At 36.2% G+C, this 22790-nt stretch overlaps 2 protein-coding genes and 1 pseudogene across 2 annotated transcripts; all 3 read left to right on the top strand.

Annotated features, from left to right (window-relative positions):
• The first annotated feature begins 214 nt into the window (after positions 1-214).
• On the top strand, positions 215-626 carry LOC137935370 (major strawberry allergen Fra a 1.08-like). Its single transcript, XM_068780028.1, has 2 exons — positions 215-404; positions 487-626. Exons 1-2 carry the CDS (start codon positions 215-217, stop codon positions 624-626), a joined length of 330 nt encoding a protein of 109 aa, XP_068636129.1.
• A 10535-nt stretch (positions 627-11161) lies between these two features.
• On the top strand, positions 11162-12957 carry LOC137935044 (cytochrome P450 89A2-like). Its single transcript, XM_068779681.1, has one exon. The coding sequence runs from the start codon at positions 11162-11164 to the stop codon at positions 12716-12718; it is 1557 nt and encodes a 518-aa protein (XP_068635782.1). The 3' UTR covers positions 12719-12957.
• Positions 12958-13425: 468 nt separating this feature from the next.
• Positions 13426-14200, top strand: LOC137935369 (major strawberry allergen Fra a 1.07-like; annotated as a pseudogene).
• The last annotated feature ends 8590 nt before the right edge of the window (positions 14201-22790 follow it).

Here is a 22790-nt window from a genome sequence, read left to right as displayed (position 1 = left end):
AATAAAAAGGTGTATAATAGTTCATTCAGAATGAGAAGCATCTAATTGTGCTCATTTTTGTTTCATTCATATATCTTATTGTGTTTGGAGGGAGAATTCCGAGGCATGAGATACTCTTGGAGACCTATATAAATCTCATCTTCTTTTAGTCTCATCACCGGAGTTTCAACCAAAACATCACCTTCTGTAGGGAACTTTAGATCATCGAGCGAAAATGGTTGTGGGTATTATCAGGAACAAGATTGTTTCGATCGTTCCAGCTCCAAGGTTGTGGAACGCTCTTGTGAAGGATTCACCGAGTATAATGCCCAAGATCCTATCAGAAGTAATATCCAAAATTGAAGTTCTTGAAGGAGATGGTGGCATTTGCACCATTGTTCACACAAATTTCAAGCCTGGTACAAGTAATCTTAACCCATTCTTCTCGTTTAATCAATTCCTTTCTTCTGCTATCCAGCTAAACATGTTATAAACAACATTATGCAGCCGAGAAGGAGTTGAGGTACTGGAAGCACCGAGTGGACACGTTAGACGATGAAAACTTCGTATTCCACTACTACATTATAGAGGAGGGTCGGATTGGAAAGAAAGTGAAGTCCACCTGGTTTGAGCTCAAGTTCAAGTGAAATCCTGATGGCACAACTTCATGCAAGTTGATCTGGGAATTTGACACCTTTGGCGAAACCCTCCCATAAGAAGAGGAGAAGAAGGAGATGATCGGTGGAATGGTGGGCATGTTCAAGGCCATTGAAGGATATCTCTTTGCAAACCCTGACACTTATGCCTATATAAGTTTCATTAGTGACATGTTATTCGTCTCAGTAAACTGCAATGTTATTCATCTTAGTAAACTGCAATGTTGCAAAATAGTTTGTACTTGTCTTAATTTGGATGTTGTTTACATTGGTTCGCATCGAATGACGTAAAATTGCCATTTTTGTGTTCTCCACTTTCAACCCTAACTATTCACGTATTTAAATATAGTTATGGCCACAGACTTGAGCCACGAGCGCTGAAGAACGATTGCTTGAGGTATAACCATTGGTCAAAATGGATGTGGTGAGTGACTCTTCATACTTGAGGAAAAAAATATTGGTTCCAACGATCTTCTGCTCGATGTCGTGGTGAAATTACTTTGTCTATTTATATGAGTTCCATATTAATAAAGAGACTTTTAGGTTTTTACCTAATTTTAAAACTTAATTAGATAAATAACGACAATTTGAACTTATTTAGAAAAATACCTAACTTTGATCGATCAACTATGCATGTGTATAGTCAAAGGTGACAGGTAGGCTTTGACCGATTACGTGTCGTTACATCATCAGCACTAGGTGAGTTGATTGACACGTTGACTGCTACATCACCATTTCAACATGTCAACACCCAAGTAAGATGCCATGTCATTATATATTAACACTCATCATGCCATGACATCTCGTGCCACATAATCCCTCATCACCTCCTTATTTTTTTTGTTCTCTCTCTCTCTCTTTCGCCGCTCTATCTTTCTCCTCTTCTCTCCTCTCTCCTTCTCGCCCTCTCACCCTCTCGCCTTACTAGTTGTCGCCGCTCCCCACTGCTCCCCTGCTGTCGCTACTCCCTACTACTCCCCTGCTGCCACCGCTCCCCGCTACTCCCCTGCTATCCCCACTCGGACTAGGCCTTGCCCTCGACGACCCCCTCTCAACCGCCCTCTCTTCCTCTCAACCCAAACTTCGTCTCAACCATATCTCTCACTCTTCTTCTCTGTTCCCTTCTGTTCATCTTCTCGCCGCCCCTTTCTCAAAATCGAAGCCTATCATTTCATCTCCTCACTGCCCCTTCTCTCAAAACCGAACCCTATAATTTCCTCTTAGCACCCCCTCTCTTAATACCCTAACATTTCACCCTTTCACCGCCCCCACTCTCAAAACCGAAGCCCTAATCACCCTCCAAACCTAAATTTGAATTTCAGAAGCCGATTTAGCAGGGGCATTTTTTAGGGCTTTTGTTAATTGAATCTAATTACTGTGTTTAATTATCATGTTGTTTTTAATTTAGGTATTTAATTAATGTCTTGATTTTTTGTGTGATTTACTTTTTAATTTCTGATTTTATGTTAATGAAATTTCTGTCAATTGCAGATAAATTAAAATTATTGTAAAGTTTAATTGAAACTTGATTGAATTGATCTCTGTATGTATTAATTTTCTGTATTTTAGTATATGGATTCATATACCAACTATTTTATGAAGTTGCTAGTTTAATTTTAGTTTAATTTCTGATTTATGCATTTAGTTTAATTTTCTGATTTATGAAGTTGCAGTTTACTCTATCAAGATGAAATTTGCAGGATTTTTAGTTGCTTGTTGTTGTTAAATAAATTTGAAGTGTCATGGAATGATCATGCCATGTGGTGAGGAGATTTGGGTGTAATAAATATCCACCACATGGTTTTTTTTTTTTTTTTTATGTTTTGTTGTGTTTGCTCTAGTTACTAGGATGGGTACAAAGTCTAATTAAGAGTAGGTTGGGTAATGGAGGGTGGGTAAAGTCTAGTTCAAACTAGGCTGAGTTGCTTGCACAAGCGTCCATTAGCCAACGAAACCCGACACCCATCACTGACGAGGTACGGTTCGTAGTGACTGCGAAGTCAGATGGGGCTCTACCAGGGGTGTTCGGTGAATTTGGACTTAGGTGTGTTTTTGCATTGTCAGGACTAGTCATCTGCTATAAAATTAGTTTGATTAATTTTTAAATGTTGTAGAATGTTGTTGAATAATTTTGAAGTGCTATGGAATAATTTTGCCATATGGTGAGGAGATTCGGGTGTTATAAATAACCACCACATGGTATTTTTTTTGTCTATTTTTATTGAGTTTCCATGTGTCCCTAGGGATGGGTAGAGAGTTTGATTAAGAGTAGGTTGGGTAATGGAGGGTGGGTTGTGTCCAGTTCAAACTAGGTTGAGTCGCCTGCACGGGTGTCCATTAGCCAATGAAACCCGACTGCCATCACTGACGAGGTACGGTTCATAGTGACTGCGAAGTCATAAGGGGCTCTACTAGGGGTGTTCAGTGAATTTGGACTTAGGTGTGTTTTTGCATTGTTAGGACTAGTCATCTGCTATAGAATTAGTTTGATTAATTTTTAAATGTTGTAGAAGGTTGTTGAATAATTTTGAAGTGCTATGGAATGATTTTGCCATGTGGTGAGGAGATTCGGGTGTTATTAATAACCACCACATGGGATTTTTTTGTCTATTTTTATTGAGTTTCCATGTGTCCCTAGGGATGGGTAGAGAGTCTGATTAAGAGTAGGTTGGGTAATGGAGGGTGGGTTGTGTCCAGTTCAAACTAGGCTGAGTCACCTGCACGGGCATCCATTAGCCAACGAAACCCAACCCCCATCACTCACGAGGTACGGTTCATAATAACTGCAAAGTCATATGGGGGAATTCTTTTAAAATTGATTCTAAATCAACCTATACTAATCAATGTGTCTTGTTAAATGGATCTGAACCAAAGTTCAGTTCCAATATTATATGAAGTGGACTTGAATCCTTGTACTTTTGCCATACTGGCCAAAAAAAACTAATTATTTCTTCCTTGTTCGGCATCGGCGATTGACCGAAAATGGGTATTTGAGGGAATCATTGATTTCTTCCTCTCAGTCTAAGTCTCCGATTTCTTCCTCAGGTCAACTATACTCTTTTTATGGGCTTTTGTTGCATTTTGTAGTGGAAGAAGAAGCGTATGAGGAGACTCAAGAGGAAACACTAAAAGATGAGGCAGAGATCGAAGCAGAAATTTTGTTGGGAAGGCAAGATCGATTTTCTCCTTGTTCAGTACTCAATGCGTTCGGTGCTTCTTGCATCGGCTCGCCCCACCTTTCCTTGTTGACCTACCGAGAATGCTATTAAAACGGTTAACATTTAGAGTACCCAAATCCCCCTCCCTTATTTCAATAAATCCCCAACATATCCTTCTCTCTGATTGACCAAACTACCCTTCTATCTCTTTTACGTAAATTTTTATATTCTTTGACTTTTTGATGTAAAATAAATTATTAATATATGACTACCTTTTACATCCATCTTTGCTTAAATATAAGGTAATAAAATGTGTATCGATAAATTTGATTTTTAATCTCTAAAATAAAATTTTCAAACATTTTTTCAATTAATAAATATTCTAAATAAATAATAAAAAGTATAAAATAGGTAAGAGTAAGATTTTTAATTAATTAATTAATATACTAATTTTATATTCTAATATTTTAAATATAAGGTAAAAAAATTTGTACCGATAAATTTGATTTTTAAACTCTAAAGAAAATTTTTAAAATTTTTTTAATTAAAAAATAGTTTTAATCGATAATAAAAAAAGTGTTAAATAGGTAAGAGTAAGTTTTTTTAATTTATTAAATTTTTTTAATATATTAGTATTTTAAATATAAGGTAATAAAAAGTGTACCGATACATTTAATTTTTAAACTCTAAAATTAAATTTTTCATAAAATTTTAAGTTAATAAATATTTTAAATTGATAATAAAAGGTCTAAAATAGGTAGAGTTAGATTTTTAATTAAATAAATTTTTTTAATAATTTATATTATAAAAAATTTAGATCGATAATTTTTTTGAATAAAATTTATTATTTTATAAAATTTATTATTTTTGAATATTTTTTAAATTAATAAAATTTTAAAATTGATTATAAAATGTGATAAATAGGTAAGAGTAAGATTTTTTAATTAATTCGTATAATTATTTTATTTTTAATTATTTTAAATATTATGTAATAAAAGTGTATGGATAAATTTGATAAAAAAATGTACTGATAAATTTGATTTTTGAACTCTAAACTAAATATAAGGTAATAAAAGATGTATCAATACATTTAATATTTAAAATCTAAAAAAAAATTTTCATATTTTCCAGTTAATAAAAATTTTAAATCGATAATAAATGGGTAAGAGTAAGATTTTTTCAATTTATAAATATTTTAAATCGATAATATTTTAAATAGGTAAGAGTAAAATTTTAAATAGGGAAGAGTATACTTATTTTATTTTTTATTATTTAAGATATAAAATTTATTTTTAAACTCTAATATAGAATTTCATATTTTTTTCAATTAATAAATATTTTATGGATAATAAATGGTGTTAAATAGGTAAGAGTTAGTTTTTTAAATTAATTAATATTTTTTTATAATTTATTATTTAAATATAAGGTAAGAGTTAGTGCATTGGTGGAATTACCTTGTGTATTTATTTGAGTTCCATATTAATAAATGACTTTGAATCTATGTTGAACCTCATAGATTTCGGTTTATTCACTTAACTTGAATGATAAATTGAGCTTGGTTCGAATTTAACATATGATAAGTCACTACACGAAAAAATCCCTTCTACCAATAAAAACACCCGTGAACAAATTTAAATTCGCTGATGGAAAGACCTCTCTTAGGAAAGTTCTAAATTCATTAGGAGAAGTTAACTTTTTGCCGAAAAGTTTTAAGTTCACTGGTAGAAAGTAATTTCTTTTGGCGAATTTTTACTGTCACTAACAGAAAGTCATTCCTGCATTCAAATTTTTACTTCACCGATAGAAATTCTCTTTTGCCAATGAATTTTTACTCTCGTTGGGAAAAAGTAGACATCTCCAAGCGAGCTTTTGGGAAAAGTCTTCTTTTTAAAAAAAAAAAGAGGAGAAAAAAAAGAAGATAAGAAAGATAATGGAAAAATAGGAAGAAAATACAAAGAAAACAAATTTAAGCAGGGGAAAAATAAAATATTAAAAGTAGAATAATTAAAAACAGGAAAAGGAAAAAGAAAAGGAGAAGAAAAGGAAGAAAGAAAGGAAGAAAAAAAAAAGGAAAGAAGGAGAAGAAAGAACAAAAATAAGAAGGAGAAGGAAGAAGATGAAAAAAAGAAAAGGAAAATAGGAAGGGGAAGAAATGGAAAAAAAATAAAAAAATAGAAAGAGAAGGAAAAAAGGGAAAGAATGAAAAAAGAGAAATAAAAGGAAAAAAGGAAAAGTGGAAAAAGGAAATAAGGAGAAGAAGGAAAAAAAAGAAGAAGGATAAGATGGGAAAAAGCAAAAAATAAAAAAGACAAAAAAGACTTTTTTGAGCGAATTTTAAATTAGATAGGAGAAACTAGACTTCTGAAAATGTTTATTTCCCTGGCAGGTCATCTTTGCTAGCAAATTTTAAATTCATTAGTAGAAGGTGATCTATGCCAATGACTTTTAAATTTGCTGGAAATTTTTTTTCTCCTTTTCATTTTCTTCCTTCTCCTCCAATTTTTCTTTTTTCCATTTTCTTCCTCCTCCTTTTTTCCTTATTCTCCTCCTTTTCCTTTTCTCTTTTTCCTTTTCTTTTTTCCTCTTTTTTCTTGTCGTTATTTTATTTTTTATTTTCTTCTCTTTTTTCTTTTTCCTTTCTCTCCTAGGGTGCAAGCCCTAGGTTCTTTTCGAAGAGCAATATGTTAGGTATCAAATATGAGACAAAATAGAGGGGGTAGGGAAGGAGAGCTTACCTCAGATAAATTCGAAGACTCCACATGTGTAGTGTCGGCCAATGCTTTAGGGAGTAGGGGCAGGTACATCAATACGGCCATGAGGTGTGAGGTCATCGATTGTCACAATAGATTTAGGAAACTCATTGACCACAGAAAAACTAGATGGAACACCAGTGGATAGGTAAAACGGCTGATCCTAAAAAAATGTGACATCACTAGGAACACACAATTTCTGAAGAGACGGATTGTAACAGACATATCCTTTCTGAGTATGAGAATACCCCAAAAAAATACATCTAAGTGCCCTAGGATCCAATTTAGTAGTATGTGTGGAAGTATTATGAAAAAAATAGGTACACCCAAGAACGCTCAAAGGAAGAGAGAACAACTTATCACCAGGGAAAAGACAAGAATATGATGTTTGTTGACCAAGTACTGAAGAAGGTAACTTGTTTATAAGATAAAAGGCAGTGAGAAGAGCACGAGGTAAGTAGAAATGAGGCACATGCGTATAATGGAGTAGAGCTTGAGCAACCTCAAGAAGGTGTTTATTTTTTCTTTCACCCACACCATTTTGTTATGCAATGTAGACACATGAGGTTTTGTGAATGATGCCTTTGTCCTTGGAAAAAGTGTGGAATTCTGAAGACAAATATTATTGGCATAATCTGAGTGAATAGTCTTTAAGGTAGTGTTGAACTGGGTAGACACCATGGCACAAAAAGACATAAAAAGAGGTAAGACTTTTGATCTCTGTTTTAATAGGAACAACCATGTAACTCAGGAGAAGTCATCCACAAAGATAACAAAATACTTAGACCGGGAAACATTAGAGATGTTCAAAGAGCCCAATATATCCGTGTGAACTAAAGAAAATGGGGCAACACTCTTCGTTTCACAATGAGGAGAATAAGTACTCTACTGGTGTTTGCTCACTTGATAGTCTTCACAGTTGAGACTGGAAATGAATTGTAATGTAGGAATAATTTGTTTGAGTGACTGATTGGAAGAATGTCCTAACCTATTGTGCCACTGAAGGGTTGTAAGCTGAGTACTAGTAGTGGTTGTTAGTGTTGGTGAATCAAGATAGTAGAGCCCCCCTCTTTCATGGCTTCCAGCAATAACCTGCTTTGTCTTCAAATCCTGAAGCACACATAAAGTGGGAGAAAAGTTGATGGAACATTTAAATTTTTGGGTGAGTTGACTCATAAATAAAAAGGTTTAGCGGAAACTCATGGACAAATAGGACATCTTTTAAATGAAAAATAGGGGTGGAAAATGTGGACCCCATTGGGATCCATCCGCTATAGAAAAAAACTTGTTAGGTAAACAAGGAGCTATAGAATTGAGGAGGGTACCATTACCTATCAAGTGCTCAAAGGCCCCAGAGTCAATGATCCAGGATAGACAAGTGGCTGAAACCATACTTGTTATAAAAGTAGCAATAATAGGAGAAATCTTGTTGGAGGTGGCCTAGTTGTTTGTATAAGTCATTAGATTCTTTGTCTTCTGAAGCAGAGCAAATTCGACGATAGAGAGAGACTTCTAGCCTCTGGTGTTCTTAAGGGCCATCGTAGGGTAAGCCAAAAATAGTAATCCAACAATAATTGTCGAGAATAATCCAAGGTAATAATTAAGCGGAGGAGTCAAGCCGAGTCAAAAGACCAAGTTGAGATGGCAGAGTTAGGCCGACTCGTGAGTCCAAGTTAACGCGAGCAACCTGGTAGCATATATGTAGTTAACTCATGATTCACTGGTTCAGTGGTTTGTTGGTTCACTAGTCCGTGTTTCCTGATATGTAGTTATTCTTGGCTGAGTGCAGATATGTAGTTCACTGGCAGAGTGCTTATTCTTGGCAGAGCAGATCTTTCAGAGCTGATTTCAGGCTTTAGATGGAAACCAACATGGAAGTCTGCCAGATTGTAAGCCACTAGATGTACTGAAAATAGTTGGAGATGTCCAAGAACAGAAAATCCTCTGCTAAAACGACTCTCTGATTGGCATTCAATAGTCTTCCAAAAATATGATAGATGAATATGAAACAAATAAAGCTTAATGAATAAATAGATACGACTTGCTAGATATTTGATGATCTGGTCAAATAAATAAGCTTAACGAAGCTATAGTTGGTCAATGACAAGTGTATTTGCTGAATATACAGATGATACTAGGATGGATATATCGATGATACCAAGCTGAAAATATTGTTGGATCCAGCCAAACCACATTCTGCCAACCAAATTCCAACCGAGAAGACAAATCCGGTTATAACACTAAACTGAGTAATGCTACATTGATCAAAGGAGATTGATAGCAAGTTCTAGTCCGACAAAATTGACGAAGATACCTAGAGAACCGACGATATCAATCTACCAAGTTGTATACCGAGTAACAAGTTACGAAAGCGATCAATTACAAAGAAAATGAGTTATTCTAGCAATGGTGGAGCAGAAGGTAAGGCAGTGATGTCGTTTGTGTTGGGGTCACACGAGATCACCATAATCCAGAAACTAGAAACACTAGAGAGAAATTCTGGTCCCGGTTGGGCCCTCCAAGTCAATATGAGCAATTTTCATGTACAACGATGACTAAAAAGCAACAACAGATTAACGATAGAAATAAGTTTCCATTGACTCCCTTGTACATAGATAATCCTTTGGCAAACTCCTTCAAAACAATAATCAGGATTCGGAGAATTGCGATATAAAACCTCAAAATAGGTTAATTGTTTTAGTAGGAGATAGAGATTCACTTTGGTGTTTTTGTAGTGATCAGTGTTGAAACTATGGACTGATGAATTTGATAAGTGTGAGTTTTTTTTAAGAAAATTGAAAGTAAAATTTCAAGCATGTGGATTCACTTCGGCAACAAGCTTTATGCAGACATGCGTTGTTATTAAAAAACAATTGTATGAGACATGTATGACTCACGGTCATTTTTAAGCTTTAATAACTCTGCTTGGATGAATTATTCCTCATCGGAGATGGCTAAGATTACAAGCCAATTATCACACAATAGATAATCGATTCGTTCTCTAGATGACAATCTTCTGATTATCAGCCAATTAGACTAATAAACATTACCAGGCATTTAGAGAATGATTAAAGGCAAAAAATATCAACATTGCTTTTGTTGTTTCTGCTCTCCTCTCTCATAAGATTCATAGGTATCCTGTAAGCATATTTATCCAGCAAGTAAGCAAAACCAATTTATGACATGATACTTTTCTAACATACTCTGAATCGTGATAGTTTCAATAAAAAACACACCTTGTGTAAGTCTTGATTAATGCGTAGTAGATTAATCTCTTCTAGTAACCAACCGAATTGGAATCCTAAGCTATTTGCTTTATACTATGTTACAACTTAGGATTCCATGATATATGATCAAAATAGAAGAAGATTAAGGGGTGAAAAGAAGAAGAAGAGTTGTGCAAAAAAGATTTAAGAGGAGAAGAAGTGTGAGAAATTTGGAGAAGGAGAAAGAGGCAGGAGAATGAGGGTTGTGTTTAGTACGAAAACCTTCCCCCTTAACCTTTATTTATATATGTCAAGAGTGCATAAACTACAAGCATACCCTTTACCCTAGAGAGAGTAAAGAAAAGACAAAGAACATAAGATTTTTACAACAATGCCACCTAAGTTTGTCTATGCCTTTCAACAGAAATCAACCCCTTTAGCGAAGAACATACAATAGGAGTCAACTACATGAGAGGATCCAACCCCTTCTCAGTGAAAATAACAAAAAGGATTCAACTCCACCTAATAGAAAGTTTTAAAATAGAAAAAAGAGTCGACCTATGTATTGTGCAAATGGAAGAGGAGTCGAACTCAAGGGAGGATTCAACAGTAGAATCAAACTATTGGAAGTAAAAAAGAATCAAACCTAGGCAAAGGATTCGACCCCATGCTATAGATTTGAAGTTTTTTAGTGATAGAACCAGATCTAGATGTTCTGAGTCCTCAAATCTTGTAAGTCAAAATAGGATATTTTCTTAATTTTGAACCTTTTTTCATCTCTTTTTGTTAAATGCCAAAAATAACATTATCCATTCGTACGGACTAGTTTTTAAACATTGGGAAATGTTCTAGATATATCAAATTCATCCCAAACTTTGAAACCTACATGAATTCCAAAGATCTCAAGTGCTCGCATAGTGATTTGTAGTCCCTTCAAAAGCTCAAGAAAAAGTAATTTTGCCAAAGGTTTTAAGTAAAAGCTAAGTATCTTAATTCTTTGATTTTAATATCTAATATAAATACTTCGTAATTTGCTTATTTGTCATTGCTTTGAGTGTAGGTGAGTAATACTGATTAAACTCGAACGATAGCTACCCAGAAGTTTCTCAGATGTCCACGTTTCAGCAATTGTGACGTCGGCGGTGAGGTACGCCTGGCCAAAGAGATTATCTTTCTTCTGGTTTGTTTGACCGGTAGGCAAAAGAAACCAAAAGAATGATACACCGTGAAAGAAAACGATAAATGATAAAAAAGATAAAATAGTTTTAGCCATGGAAGATCGGTCAGAAGCGGCTGACCAAAATTATTATTTTGAATCCCTAAAAAGTGCAGGAATGAAGACAATATCTGCACAAATTATCAAAAGAAAATTCTCAAATATCTCCTTCTGAGACTCGTCCTTCCTGCTATCCATGGAGGTCTACTCTTTGATTTTTCTCTCTTTCTTCATCGCCGCCGGCCTCGCTTTTTTTCTGTCGAGAAAAGAGAAGGAAAAAAAGCTCCCGCCGGGGCCGGTTGCACTTCCCATCCTTGGAAATTATTACTGGTTAACGAGGTCATTGCGTGACATAGAGTCAATCCTCAAGGAGATCAAGAGCCACTACGGCCCTATCATCACCCTCCGAATTGGATCGCGTCCGGTTATCTTCGTCGCCGACCACGCCCTAGCCCATGAGACCCTCATCGGCAAAGGCGCTACCTTCGCCGATCGTCCGGCTGCGACTAAATCCGGACGACTCCTCGCCGCAAGTCATCAAAACATTAACAACGCTAGGCATGGGCCGCTCTGGCGTCTCCTCCGCCGCAACCTTATGTCTGAGATCCTCCACCCTTCGCGTGTCAAGTACTTCGGCGAGGCACGCAACTGGGTTTTGGAGCTTCTGATCCACAAGTTCACATTGGAGACCCAAACGTCAGGTAGCGTTCGCGTCATGGAGTCTTTTCAGTTTTCCATGTTCTGCTTGCTTGTGCTTATGTGCTTTGGGCAGAGGTTGGATGAACCGGTGATTAGAGAGATTGAAAAGGCACAAAGAGATATGCTTTTGAATTTCTCCAGATTCAATATAATTGCTTTTTCCCCTCGGATGGGGAAATGGGTGTTCCGTAAGCGGTGGCTCCTTCTTTTGGAGCTTCGGAAAAGACAGGCAGAAGTTCTTCTACCTCTTATTAGAGCAAGGCAGGAAACTCAGATGAAAGGAGGGCAAGAAGAAAATGACGGAAAAAACTACTTGATGTTTTCATACGTCGACTCGCTTCTCTCCCTTGAGATTCCGGCCGAGGGAGCAAGAAAGCTCACTGAGGGAGAGATGCTCAGTCTCTGTTCGGAATTTCTGATAGCAGGGACGGACAACACATCAACGGCTATGCAGTGGATAATGGCGAATATAGTCAAATACCCACAAGTACAAGAAAAAATAGTGGAAGAAATCGAAAGAATCGTCAGAGAGAGGAAATCCCATGGAGGGGAAGAAGAAAATCACGCTGATTTCATTAAAGAGGAGGAATTACAGAAGATGAAATATCTGAAGGCCGTGGTGATGGAGGCCCTCCGTCGCCACCCACCAATGCATTTTGTGCTGCCTCACGCGGTGAAGGAAGAGGCGGATATTAATGGGTATATCATCCCAAAGGGGACGTCAGTAAACTTCATGGTGGCCGAGATGGGGATGGATGAGAAAGTCTGGAAGGACCCCAAGGAATTTAAGCCGGAGAGATTTCTGGAGGACGAAGAAGTGGATATAACTGGTACTCGGGAAATCAAGATGATGCCATTCGGCGCCGGTCGGAGGATCTGTCCAGGGCTTGGTCTCGCAATGCTGCATTTGGAGTGGTTCGTTGCCAACTTGGTGAAGGAATTCGAATGGAAGGTAAAAGATGGAGAAGAGGTAGACCTTTCGGAGAAGCTGGAAGTTACGATTGTCATGAAGAATCCTTTGAACGTCGTACTCCGCCGGCGGAAGATCACATAGAATTGCTAGTGAAAGGGCATTCCAATAACCAGAAAACTTACCATGGAGAAGATGTTTGCAGGGAAAGCTTTCGACTGTGCTTTTGCAATTAAAATTATAGAAGAATAAAGAGGCATGCATCTTTGGCGGCGTTCCATGTCTTTTTAGTAAGCTCCCTTGTAATTTTGTTTTTCATAGGCTGGCACATTAGCGTTCCTTTGTTTTTAGTAATCTCAGCAAGTATACCCCTTTGCAACTGGACGGGTCTTGAGGCGAGCCATGAAATAATTTGGATTGTGTTTAATAGTAAAAACCCAGGTTTCTTTCTGGCCCATTTACTTGATGATGTGGAACCATGGCCCAAGTCTGATAGGTATTCATTTCCTCTTCCAAATTTGCTTTCCATTTTGGATGTCTCAAAACCTCTTGACTATGGGACAGATGTAGAAGAGAGAAATGCAAGAAATTAATAATAAGAATAAGACGAACGATGGTGAGAAACAAAATTTGATATAAGATGAGAAGTAATGGACCTAGTACCAGTTATAGGTCCTTCCGAAGAGCTATGGGTTTAGTATCAAATGGTGGAGCAAATACGAGAGGGGAAGATGAACTTACCTCGAAAATATCCGTCAATTCCATATGTGTGGTATCGATCGATGTTTCAAGGGTTTGAATAGAGAGACCTGCATTAAGGGGCACAATAGGCTTCAGAGCCGCAAAAACATATGAAAGATTTGGAGGACCATCATTCAGAACAAGGAGAAGCATCTAATTGTGCTCATTTTTGTTTCATTCAAATATCTTATTGTGTTTGGAGGGAGAATTCCGAGGCAAGAGACCTTGGAGACTTACATAAATCTCATCTTCGTTTAGTCTCATCACCGCAGTTTCAACCAAAACATCACCTTCTGCAGGGAGCTTTAGATTATCGAGCGAAAATTGTCGTGGGTACTGTCAACAACGTGATTGATTCTGCCATTCCAGCTCCAAGGCGGTGGAAAGCTCTTGTGAAGGATTCACCAAGTCTAATACCCAAGATCCTACCAGAAGTAATATCCAAAATTGCAGTTCTTGAAGGAGATGGTGGCGTCGGCACCATTGTTCACACAGATTTCAACCCAGGTACTAGTAATCTAAACCCATTCTTCTCTCTTAATCAATTCCTTTATTCTGATATCCTGCTAAACATGTTATAAACAACATTATGCAGCCGTGAAGGAGTAGCGGTACTGGAAGCACCGAGTGGACGCGATTGACGGTGAAAACTTCGTATTCCACTACTCCATTATAGAGGGGGGTCTGATCGGAAAGAAAGTGAAATCCACCTGGTTTGATCTCAAGTTCGAGGGAAATCCTGATGGCGCAACTTCATGCTAGTTGATCGGAGAGTTTGACACCCTCAGCGAAACCCTCCCATCGGAAGAGGAGAAGAAGGAGATGATGGGCATGTTCAAGGCCGTTGAAGGATATCTCCTCGTAAACCCTGATGCTTATGCCTAGATAAGTTTCATTAGTGACATGTTTTTCGTGTCTGTAAACTGCAATGTTGCAGAATAGTTAGTAGTTGTCTTAATTTGGAAGTTGTTTACACTGGTTCGCATCGAATGAAGTAAAATTGCCATTGTTGTGTTCTCCACCTTCAACCTTGACTATTCACATTTTTAAATATAGTTGTGGCCGGAGAGTTAAGCCACGAGCTCGGAAGAACAATTGCTTGAGGAATCAACATTGGTCAAAGTGGATGTGTTAAGTAGATTTGGGTGAAATTACCTTGTCTTGTTATATGAGTTTCATATTAATAAATGACTTTGAATCTATGTTGAACCTCATAGATTTGGGTTTATGCACTTGACTTTGATTAATAAATTGAGCTAGTTTCGAATTTAACATCATCATCTCACTATCGGCAACTCTTTTCCTCTATGACGTTTCTTTCTTGTAGTTTGGTTTTCTTTTTAGGGTCTGTTTGGAACCCTTTGAAAAGATAACAAAAGAAAAAAAACGAGAATTTTACCATTATTTTTTCCAAAAATAATTAGTGAAAATGAGATAATTATCAAATTCTTCTTTTCACTAATTATTTTTGGGAATAATAATGCTTAAATTCTCATTTCTTTTCTTTTTTTTTCCATGGGGTTCCAAACAGATCCTTAATGTAGGCTTCCTTTGTTCCTTCACTTTTTTGTATTTGCTGCAGTACTCTTTGCCTGATTGCCCCCCTTAAGTATATTTGTATTTTCTCCTATACTGTTGCTCTTAGATTTACAATTTTATACTTTTTAAGTAAGAATAAGTAATATTTAGAATAAAGAAGACTTACTTGCAAAAGATTTCCCTGAAGTAAACTCTCCCAATAGGGAACTATTGACAAACTAAGCAGTTGCTTAGAGTGGGCAGCTGCTTACTTTCCCAAAGTAGGAAATATTGAAAGTGAGAAACTTTATGTTAATAGGCTGCTTTTTTGTCCTTCCTTTTTTTCATACTTTCAATTGTTTTGATTGATTTTGTCTTTTCTCATGTTCCTTGAGCAGCCTACTATTATCTTTAACTTGGTTAATTTCTCCTGTTGCTTAATTTTTCGCTATTTCTTTCTCTTACTATTTTGTTTCTTCTGCCCTTTTTTTATTCCAGCATTCCCTCCATTTTTGCCCTTTTCCCTCTTCCTCTCCTTCTTTCTTTTCTTCTTCTTTCCTCTCCTTTGGAGGTCTTCACCCCCACTTCGGCACACCACCACTGTTGCACATCGCTGTTGTCACACACTGTCCAGTGGCCTAATTAGGTGATGACTAAATTGAGTTCGAGGAGGACATCGACACGATCTAGTGTTTGGAATTTCTTCCTTGCTCTGTATATTTTCCAATTTTCTAATCTCCTCACGGCTTCATGTGTTAGAGGTGGTTCCGGTCCACCTCTCTTCAATAGGTTGGCTTGCCGTATTTAAACGACTAGTCTTTTACGTTGTATTGGCCAACCTCTTGACATGGTATTAGAGCCAGGGCCGACACGTCCCTCCTTCGAATCCCACGGGGAACGGTAAAGGGCAGGGTGGGTGTCAAAGGTGGTTACAGTCCACCTCTCTTGAATAGGTTGGCTTTCTGCACCTAAAAGACTAGTCGTTTAAGTGCGGAAAGCCAACCTAATTAAGAGAGGTGGACTGAAACCACCTTTGACATCATGTTCTAGTAAAATATGGTATTGTGGCCACAAGAAGAAAAAGTAGACGTAGTTCTAGGTACAAAGCAAGAAAAGAAAGCAGATGGGTGGTATTCAAGGTAGAGGTAGTACTAGAAGAGGTGAATTGCTGACTTCTCCAACAAAGGATAAAGCCGATTAAGGAGAAAATCGTTGGTACAAGGTGCGAGAGCGAGCAAGAGAACTAGGTTCTGAGCAACATGTTGTTGTGCTCATAGTAAAGGACGTTGAGTGGAAGCGTGAGAAGAAGAAACGAAAGAAGGAGGCCCGAATGCTGAAAAAGAAACTTGAAGAGGAAGAAAAGAGAATTCGCCAACCAGAAGAAGAAATTACGATGATGCCAGTGGAGGGGGAGAGGGATAAGGAGCTGCAAAATTTGAGTGCACTGGAAACTATTTTCTTGTGTTAGTACACAAAATGGAAAATATAGTGAAAATAAGAGAATGAGTTACTTTTTATAATATGGTTACTTTATACTTAGTAATTTAATATTAGATTAAAATGAATTAACATAATAAATAATTAAGTAGGGTATTTTATTAATAAATTAAGACAGATTATAGTTTATTCTAAATTAATATAATAATTACGAATTAAAATTAAATTATTAAATTAATTATTTATAAAAAATAGAATAATTTAATATTTATTTTTTATATTATGAAATAATTAAGAACCATCTATATTATGTTTAATTTTTTTAGTTTAACTATATTATGCACTAGAAAGTATTTTCTTGTGTTAGTGCACAAAAAAATAAATATAGTAAAACAAGATAATGAGTTACTTTTTATAACATGGTTACTTTTATACTTAGTAATTTAATATTATATTAAAATGTATTAAATTAATAAATAATTAAGTAGGATATTTTATTAATAAATTAATATAGATTATAGTTCAGTCTAAATTAATACAATAATTATGAATTAAAATTAAATTATCAATTTAATTAATTATAAAATATAGAATAATTTAATAAATATTTTTTATAATATGGAATAATTAAGAACCATCTATATTATGTTTAATTTTTATAAATTTAACACAATATAGAATAAATTAAAATATTAAATAATTATAAAATTAGAATAATTTAATATTTTATTAATAAATAATTTTTTCCCTCTGCAATTCGATTGTGTTCTATATGTTTACTTTTATAATGTAGGGAAAAAATATAGAACACGATCAAATTGCAGAGGGATAAAAAGAAGACAAACAAGAGAATTAATAGAAATCTCCAAATTTTCCTTCTACTGAAAGCGTCTTCTTTATGGGGACATTGATTATTCTCCCTTCTACCATTGCTTCCATGTCAAAAAGCATACAGAATTCCCCCGTCCCATCCTTTTGCTTTTGTCCCAAACCTTCCCTCATTTACCTTCCTTTCCCTATCTTCCCTAGTTTTTAATGGCGGCCACTTCGCTTCTGTAGACACGGTTTCTTACTTTTTGAATTCTGGGTTGACTCTGAAGAGGCAACTGTTTGGGGGGATTATTGTGGTTGTGCTGGAATTGGATTTTGATAGTTTTTCGCCATTATGAATTTCTACGTTTTGTTTTATATGAGACCATAGGATTTCTTCTCTTCCATCGTTTCTCCTATTCCGAGTCTCTTACTCCGAACAGTTGCCTAACTTTCATGAAACCTATCATAGTGGAGAATGCAGAGTTTTTGCATGCGATGAAGTTGGATCCTATTTCCGAGATTTTGATTGCAGCGAGAGGTTGAATCGGAAGAATAGGTGATCCGATAGAGAGCGAGAGACGAAAGAGATGAGGGTTGGAAGAATAGGTGATCCGATAGAGAGCGTCAAGAGAGAAGAGGGTGCAGGGAGTGTTGAGAGAAGGAGGAAGTAAAGAGCATCGAGTGAGCGACTGAAAGTGAATGAACTACCTTTACCCTCAGAAATCACTTTCACTCGTTTTACACTGGAGCAAGTGTACCCCTTGGCAACTAGACGGGCCTAGAGGTGAGCCATGAAACTATCTGGATTGTGCTTAAAAGTAAAAGCCCATTTATAACCCATGGGTTTCTTTCCAGCCCATTTATAGCCCATTTACTGGAGGAACTGAAACCAAGGCCCAGGTCCGATTCTCATATAAGGCACTAAATCCCCCTTCCATTGTTACCTTCCATCTTGGATGACTCAAAACCTCCTGATACGACTATGGGACAGATGCAGAAGAGAGAGATGCAAGAAATTAACAACAAGAATAAGACAAACGATGGTGAGAAACAAGATTTGATATAGGGTGAGAAGTAGAGGGCCTAGTACAAGTCCTAGGTTTCTTTCGAATAGCTATGGGCCTAGTATCAAATGGTGGAGCAAATACGAGAGGGCAAGTTGGACTTACCTCGGAAGTATCCGTAAATTCCATATGTATGGTATTGACTGATGCTTTAGGGGTCTAAATAGAGAGACCTGCATCAAGGGGCACAATAGACTTAGGATAAGTAATTTCTTATAAGTTCACTGGTAGAAAATAATTTCTTTCAACGAATTTTAACTTTCATTAATAGAAAGTCATTCCTACGTGCAAATTTTTATTTCACGGATAGAAATTCGCTTATGCCAATGAATTTTTACTTTCGTTGGGAGAAGGTAGACTTCTCCCAGCGAACTTTTGGGAAAAGTCTTCTTTTAAAAAAAGAGAGGAAAAAAAGAAGATATGAAAGATAACAGGAAAATAGAAGAAAATACAAAGAAAACAAATTTAAGCAGGAAAAAAATAAAAGAATAAAAGTAGGATACGGAAAAACAGGAAAAGGAAAAAGAAAAGAAGGAGAAGAAAAGGAAAAAAGAAAGGAGGAAAAAGGAAAGAAGGAGATGAAAGAAAAAAACAAGCAGGAGAAGAAAGGGAAAGGAGAAGATGGAAGAAGATGAAAAATAAAAGGAAACAAGGATGGGGAAGAAAAGGCAAAAAGAAAGGAGGAAAAAGGAAAGAAGGAGAAGAAAGAAAAAAAGGAGAAGAAGGGAAAAATGAGAAGAAGGAAGAAGATGAAAAAAGAAAAGGAAAAAAGGAAACATATAAAAGAAGGAAAAAGGGGAAGAATGAAAAAAGAGAAAAAGGGAAAAAAGGAAAAGAGGAAAGAGAAAAGAAGGTGATGAACGAAAAAAAGAGAAGAAGGATAAGAAGAGAAAAAGAGGAAGGAAGAAAAGCAAAAACTAAAAAAAAGATAAAAAAGACTTTTTCAAGCGAATTTTAAATTTGCAAGGAAAATGTAGACTTATGAGAATGTTTAATTCCCTAGCAGGTCATCTTTGCCAGCAAATTTTAAATTTGTTAGTAGAAGGTGATCTATGCCAATGAATTTTAAATTTTCAAGAATTTTTTTTCTCCTTTTCCTTTTTCATTTTTTTTTCATTTTCTTCCCTCTTATTCAAAATTTATTTTTTCATTTTATTCCTCATTCTTTTCTCCTTTTCTTTTTTTCCACTTTTTTATTCTCCTTATTTTATTTTTTATTTTTCTCTTTTTTTGCCTTTTTCTTTTCTCCCCTAGGGTGCCAACCCTATTTTTTTTTCGAGGAGCAATAGGTCGGGTATCAAATGTGCAGGGAAAAAGAGCTTACCTCAGATAAATCTGGAGACTCCACGTGTAGTGTGGCCAATGCTTTAGGGGGGTGGGGCAGATACATCAATATAACCATGAGGTGTGAGGTCATCAATTATCACAATAGACTTAGGAAACTCATTGACTGCATAAAAACTAGGTGGAACAACAATGGATGGATAAAAGGGTTGATCCTAAAAAACGTGACATCACTAGAAACAAACAATTTATGAAGAGATAGATTGTAACAGTCATATCCTTTTTGAGTACGAGACTACTCCAAAAAAATACATCTAAGTGCCCTGGGGTCCAATTTAGTAGTATGTGTGGAAGTATTATGAACAAAATAACTACACCCAAAAACTCTCAAAGGAAGAGAGAACAACTTATCACTAGAAAAAAAAGACAAGAATATGATGTATTTTGACTAAGTATTGAAGAAGGTAACTTGTTTATAAGATAAAGGGTTTGAGAAGAGCATGACATCGATAGAAATGAGGCACATGCGGATGATGAAGTAGAGCATGAGCAACCTCAAGAAGGTGTCTATTTTTTCTTTTAACCACACCATTTTGTTGTGCAGTGTAGACACATGAGGTTTTGTGAATGATGCCTTTGTTTTTGCAAAAAGTATGGAAGTCTGAAGACAGATATTCATTGGCATTATTGGAGCGAATAGTGTTTAAGGTAGTGTTGAACTAGGTAGACACTATGGCACAAAAAGACTTAAAAAGAGGTAAGACTTTTAATCTCTCTTTTAATAGGAACAACCATGTAACTCGGGAGAAGTCATCCACAAAGGTAACAAAATACTTAGATCGGGAAACATTAGAGATGTTCATAGGGTCCCATATATCAGTGTGAACTAAAGAAAATGGGGCAACACTCTTGGTTTCACCATGAGGAGAATAAGTACTCCGTTGGAGTTTACTCACTTGACAATCTTCATAGTTGAGACTGGAAATGAACTGTAATGTAGGAATAATTTGTTTGAGTGATTGAATGGAAGGATGTCCTAACCTATTGCGCCAGTGAAGGGTTGTATGCTGACCACTAGTAGTGGATGTTAGTGATGGTGAATCAAGATAGTAGAGCCCTCCTATATCATGGCCTCCACCAATAACATGTTTTGTCTTTAGATCCTGAAACACACACTAAGTGGGAGAAAAGGAAATGGAACAGTTAAATTTTTTGGTAAGTTGACTCATAGATAAAAAGTTTAGTGGAAACTCATGGACAAATAGGACATCTTTTAAATGAAAATTGGGGTTAGAAAATGTGGACCCCATCCCACGTGCCTTGGTTTGGGATCCATCCGCTATAGAAACAAACTTGTTAGGTAAACGAGCTATAGAATTGAGGAGGGTACCATTACTTGTTAAGTGCTCAAAGGCCTTAGAGTCAATGATCTGGGATGGAGTAGTGGCTAAAACCATACCCATTATAAAACTAGCAATGATAGGTAAAATATTGTTGGAGGTGGCCTGGTTGTTTGTATAAGTCATCAGATGCTTGATCTTCTGAAGCAGATCAAATTTGGCAACAAAGACAGACTTTTGGCCTTTGGTGTTCTTAGGGCCATTGTAGGGTAAGCCAAGAATAATAATCCAACAATAATAGTTGAGAATAATCCAAGATAATAATTAAGTCGAGGAGTCAAGCCGAGTCAATAGACCAAGTTGAGATGGCAGAGTTAGGTTGACTCTTGAGTCCGAGTTAACGCGACCAACTAGATAGCAGATATGTAGTTAACTCGAGATTCACAAGTTCAGTGGTTTGCTGGTTCAATGGTCCGAGTTTCTTGATATGTTGTTATTCTTGGCTGAGTGTAGATATGTAGTGCAGATATATGTAGAGCAAATCTTTCTGAGCTGATTTTAGGCTTTAGATGGAAGCCAAGATCGAAGTCCGCCAGATAGTAATCCACTAGATGTACTAAAAATAGTTGGAGACATCCAAGCACAAAAAATCCTCTGTTAAAATGACTCTCTAATTGGCATTCAATAGTCTTCCAAAAATAGGATAGATGACAATGAAACAAAGGCAATTTTCCAACATGACTTCTCCGGTAGATACGACTTGCTAGATATCTGATGAGTTGGTCAAATAAATAAGCTTAACAAAGCTATAGCTGGTCAATGACCAGTCTATTGGTGGAATGACGAGTCTATTTGTTGAATATACATATGATACCAAGATGGATATATGCATGATACCAAGCTGAAAATATTGCTGGATCAAACCAACCACGTTTTACCAACCGATCAGACAAATCCAATTACAACACTAAACTGAGTAATGCTACATAGATCAAAGGAGATTGACAGCAAGTTCCAGTCAGACGATATTGACGAAGATACCCAGAGAACCGATGATATCAATCTACCAGGTTGTGTACCAAGTAACAAGTGACGAAAGCGATTAATTACAGAGCAAATGAGTTATTCCAGCAATGGTAGAGTAGAAGGTAAGGCATTGATACTGTTTTTTGTTAAGGTCACACAAGATCACCAGAAACCAGAAACTAGAAACACTAGAGAGAAATTCCAATCCCGGTTAGGCCCTCCAAGGCAATATGAACCTTTTTTTATGTACAACGATGACCAGAAAGCAACAACAGATTAACGATAGAAATAATTTTCCATTGACTCCCTTGTACAAAGATAATCCTATAGCAAACTCCTTCAAAGCAACATATCAGGACGCGGAAAATGGCGACATAAGACTTCAAAATGGGTCAATTGTCCCAGTTGGAGATAGAGATTCACTATGGCGTTTCTGTAGTGATCAGTGTTGAAACAATGGACTGATGAATTTGATAAGTGTGAGTTTTTTTAAAGAAAATTGCAAGTGAAATTTTAAGCATGTGGATTCACTTCGACAACAAGATTAGGCAGACAGATGTTGTTCTGAAGAAATAATTTATAAGACATGTATGACTCACAATCATTTTTAAGCTTGAATTGCTCTGGTTGGATGAATTATTCCTCACCGGACATGGCTAAGATTCCAAGCCGATTCTCACACAATAGATAATCGATACGTTCTTTGAATGACAGTCTTCTGATTATCGGCCAATTAGACTAACAAACATTACCAGGCATTTAGAGAATGATTAAAGGCAGAAAACATCAACGTTGTTTTTGCTCTCCTCTCTCATAAGATTCAAACGTATTCAATAAGATTACTTATCCAGCAAGTAAGCAAAACCAGTGTATGACATGATACTTTTCTAACATAATCTAAACTGTGATAGTTTCAATAAAAAACACACTTTGTGTAAGTCTTAATTAATGCATAGTAGATTAATCTCTTCTAGTAACCAATTGATCAGGAAA

The sequence above is a fragment of the Aristolochia californica genome, unplaced genomic scaffold (assembly GCF_029961685.1).
Source record: "Aristolochia californica isolate CCGP_79_NKW_82.1479 unplaced genomic scaffold, dmAriCali1.0.hap1 SCAF_6, whole genome shotgun sequence".
NCBI classification, from domain to species: domain Eukaryota; kingdom Viridiplantae; phylum Streptophyta; class Magnoliopsida; order Piperales; family Aristolochiaceae; genus Aristolochia; species Aristolochia californica.
The sequence above is the reverse complement of the archived record's forward strand: the minus strand, read 5'-3'. Positions and strand labels throughout refer to the sequence as shown.

Coding starts and splice junctions, on each gene's coding strand:
- LOC137935370 (XM_068780028.1), top strand. CDS start 215: ATGGTTGTGGGTATTATCAGGAACAAGATTGTTTCGATCGTTCCAGCT. Junction 405..486: donor AAATTTCAAGCCTGGTACAA/GTAATCTTAACC, acceptor AACATTATGCAG/CCGAGAAGGAGTTGAGGTAC.
- LOC137935044 (XM_068779681.1), top strand. CDS start 11,162: ATGGAGGTCTACTCTTTGATTTTTCTCTCTTTCTTCATCGCCGCCGGC.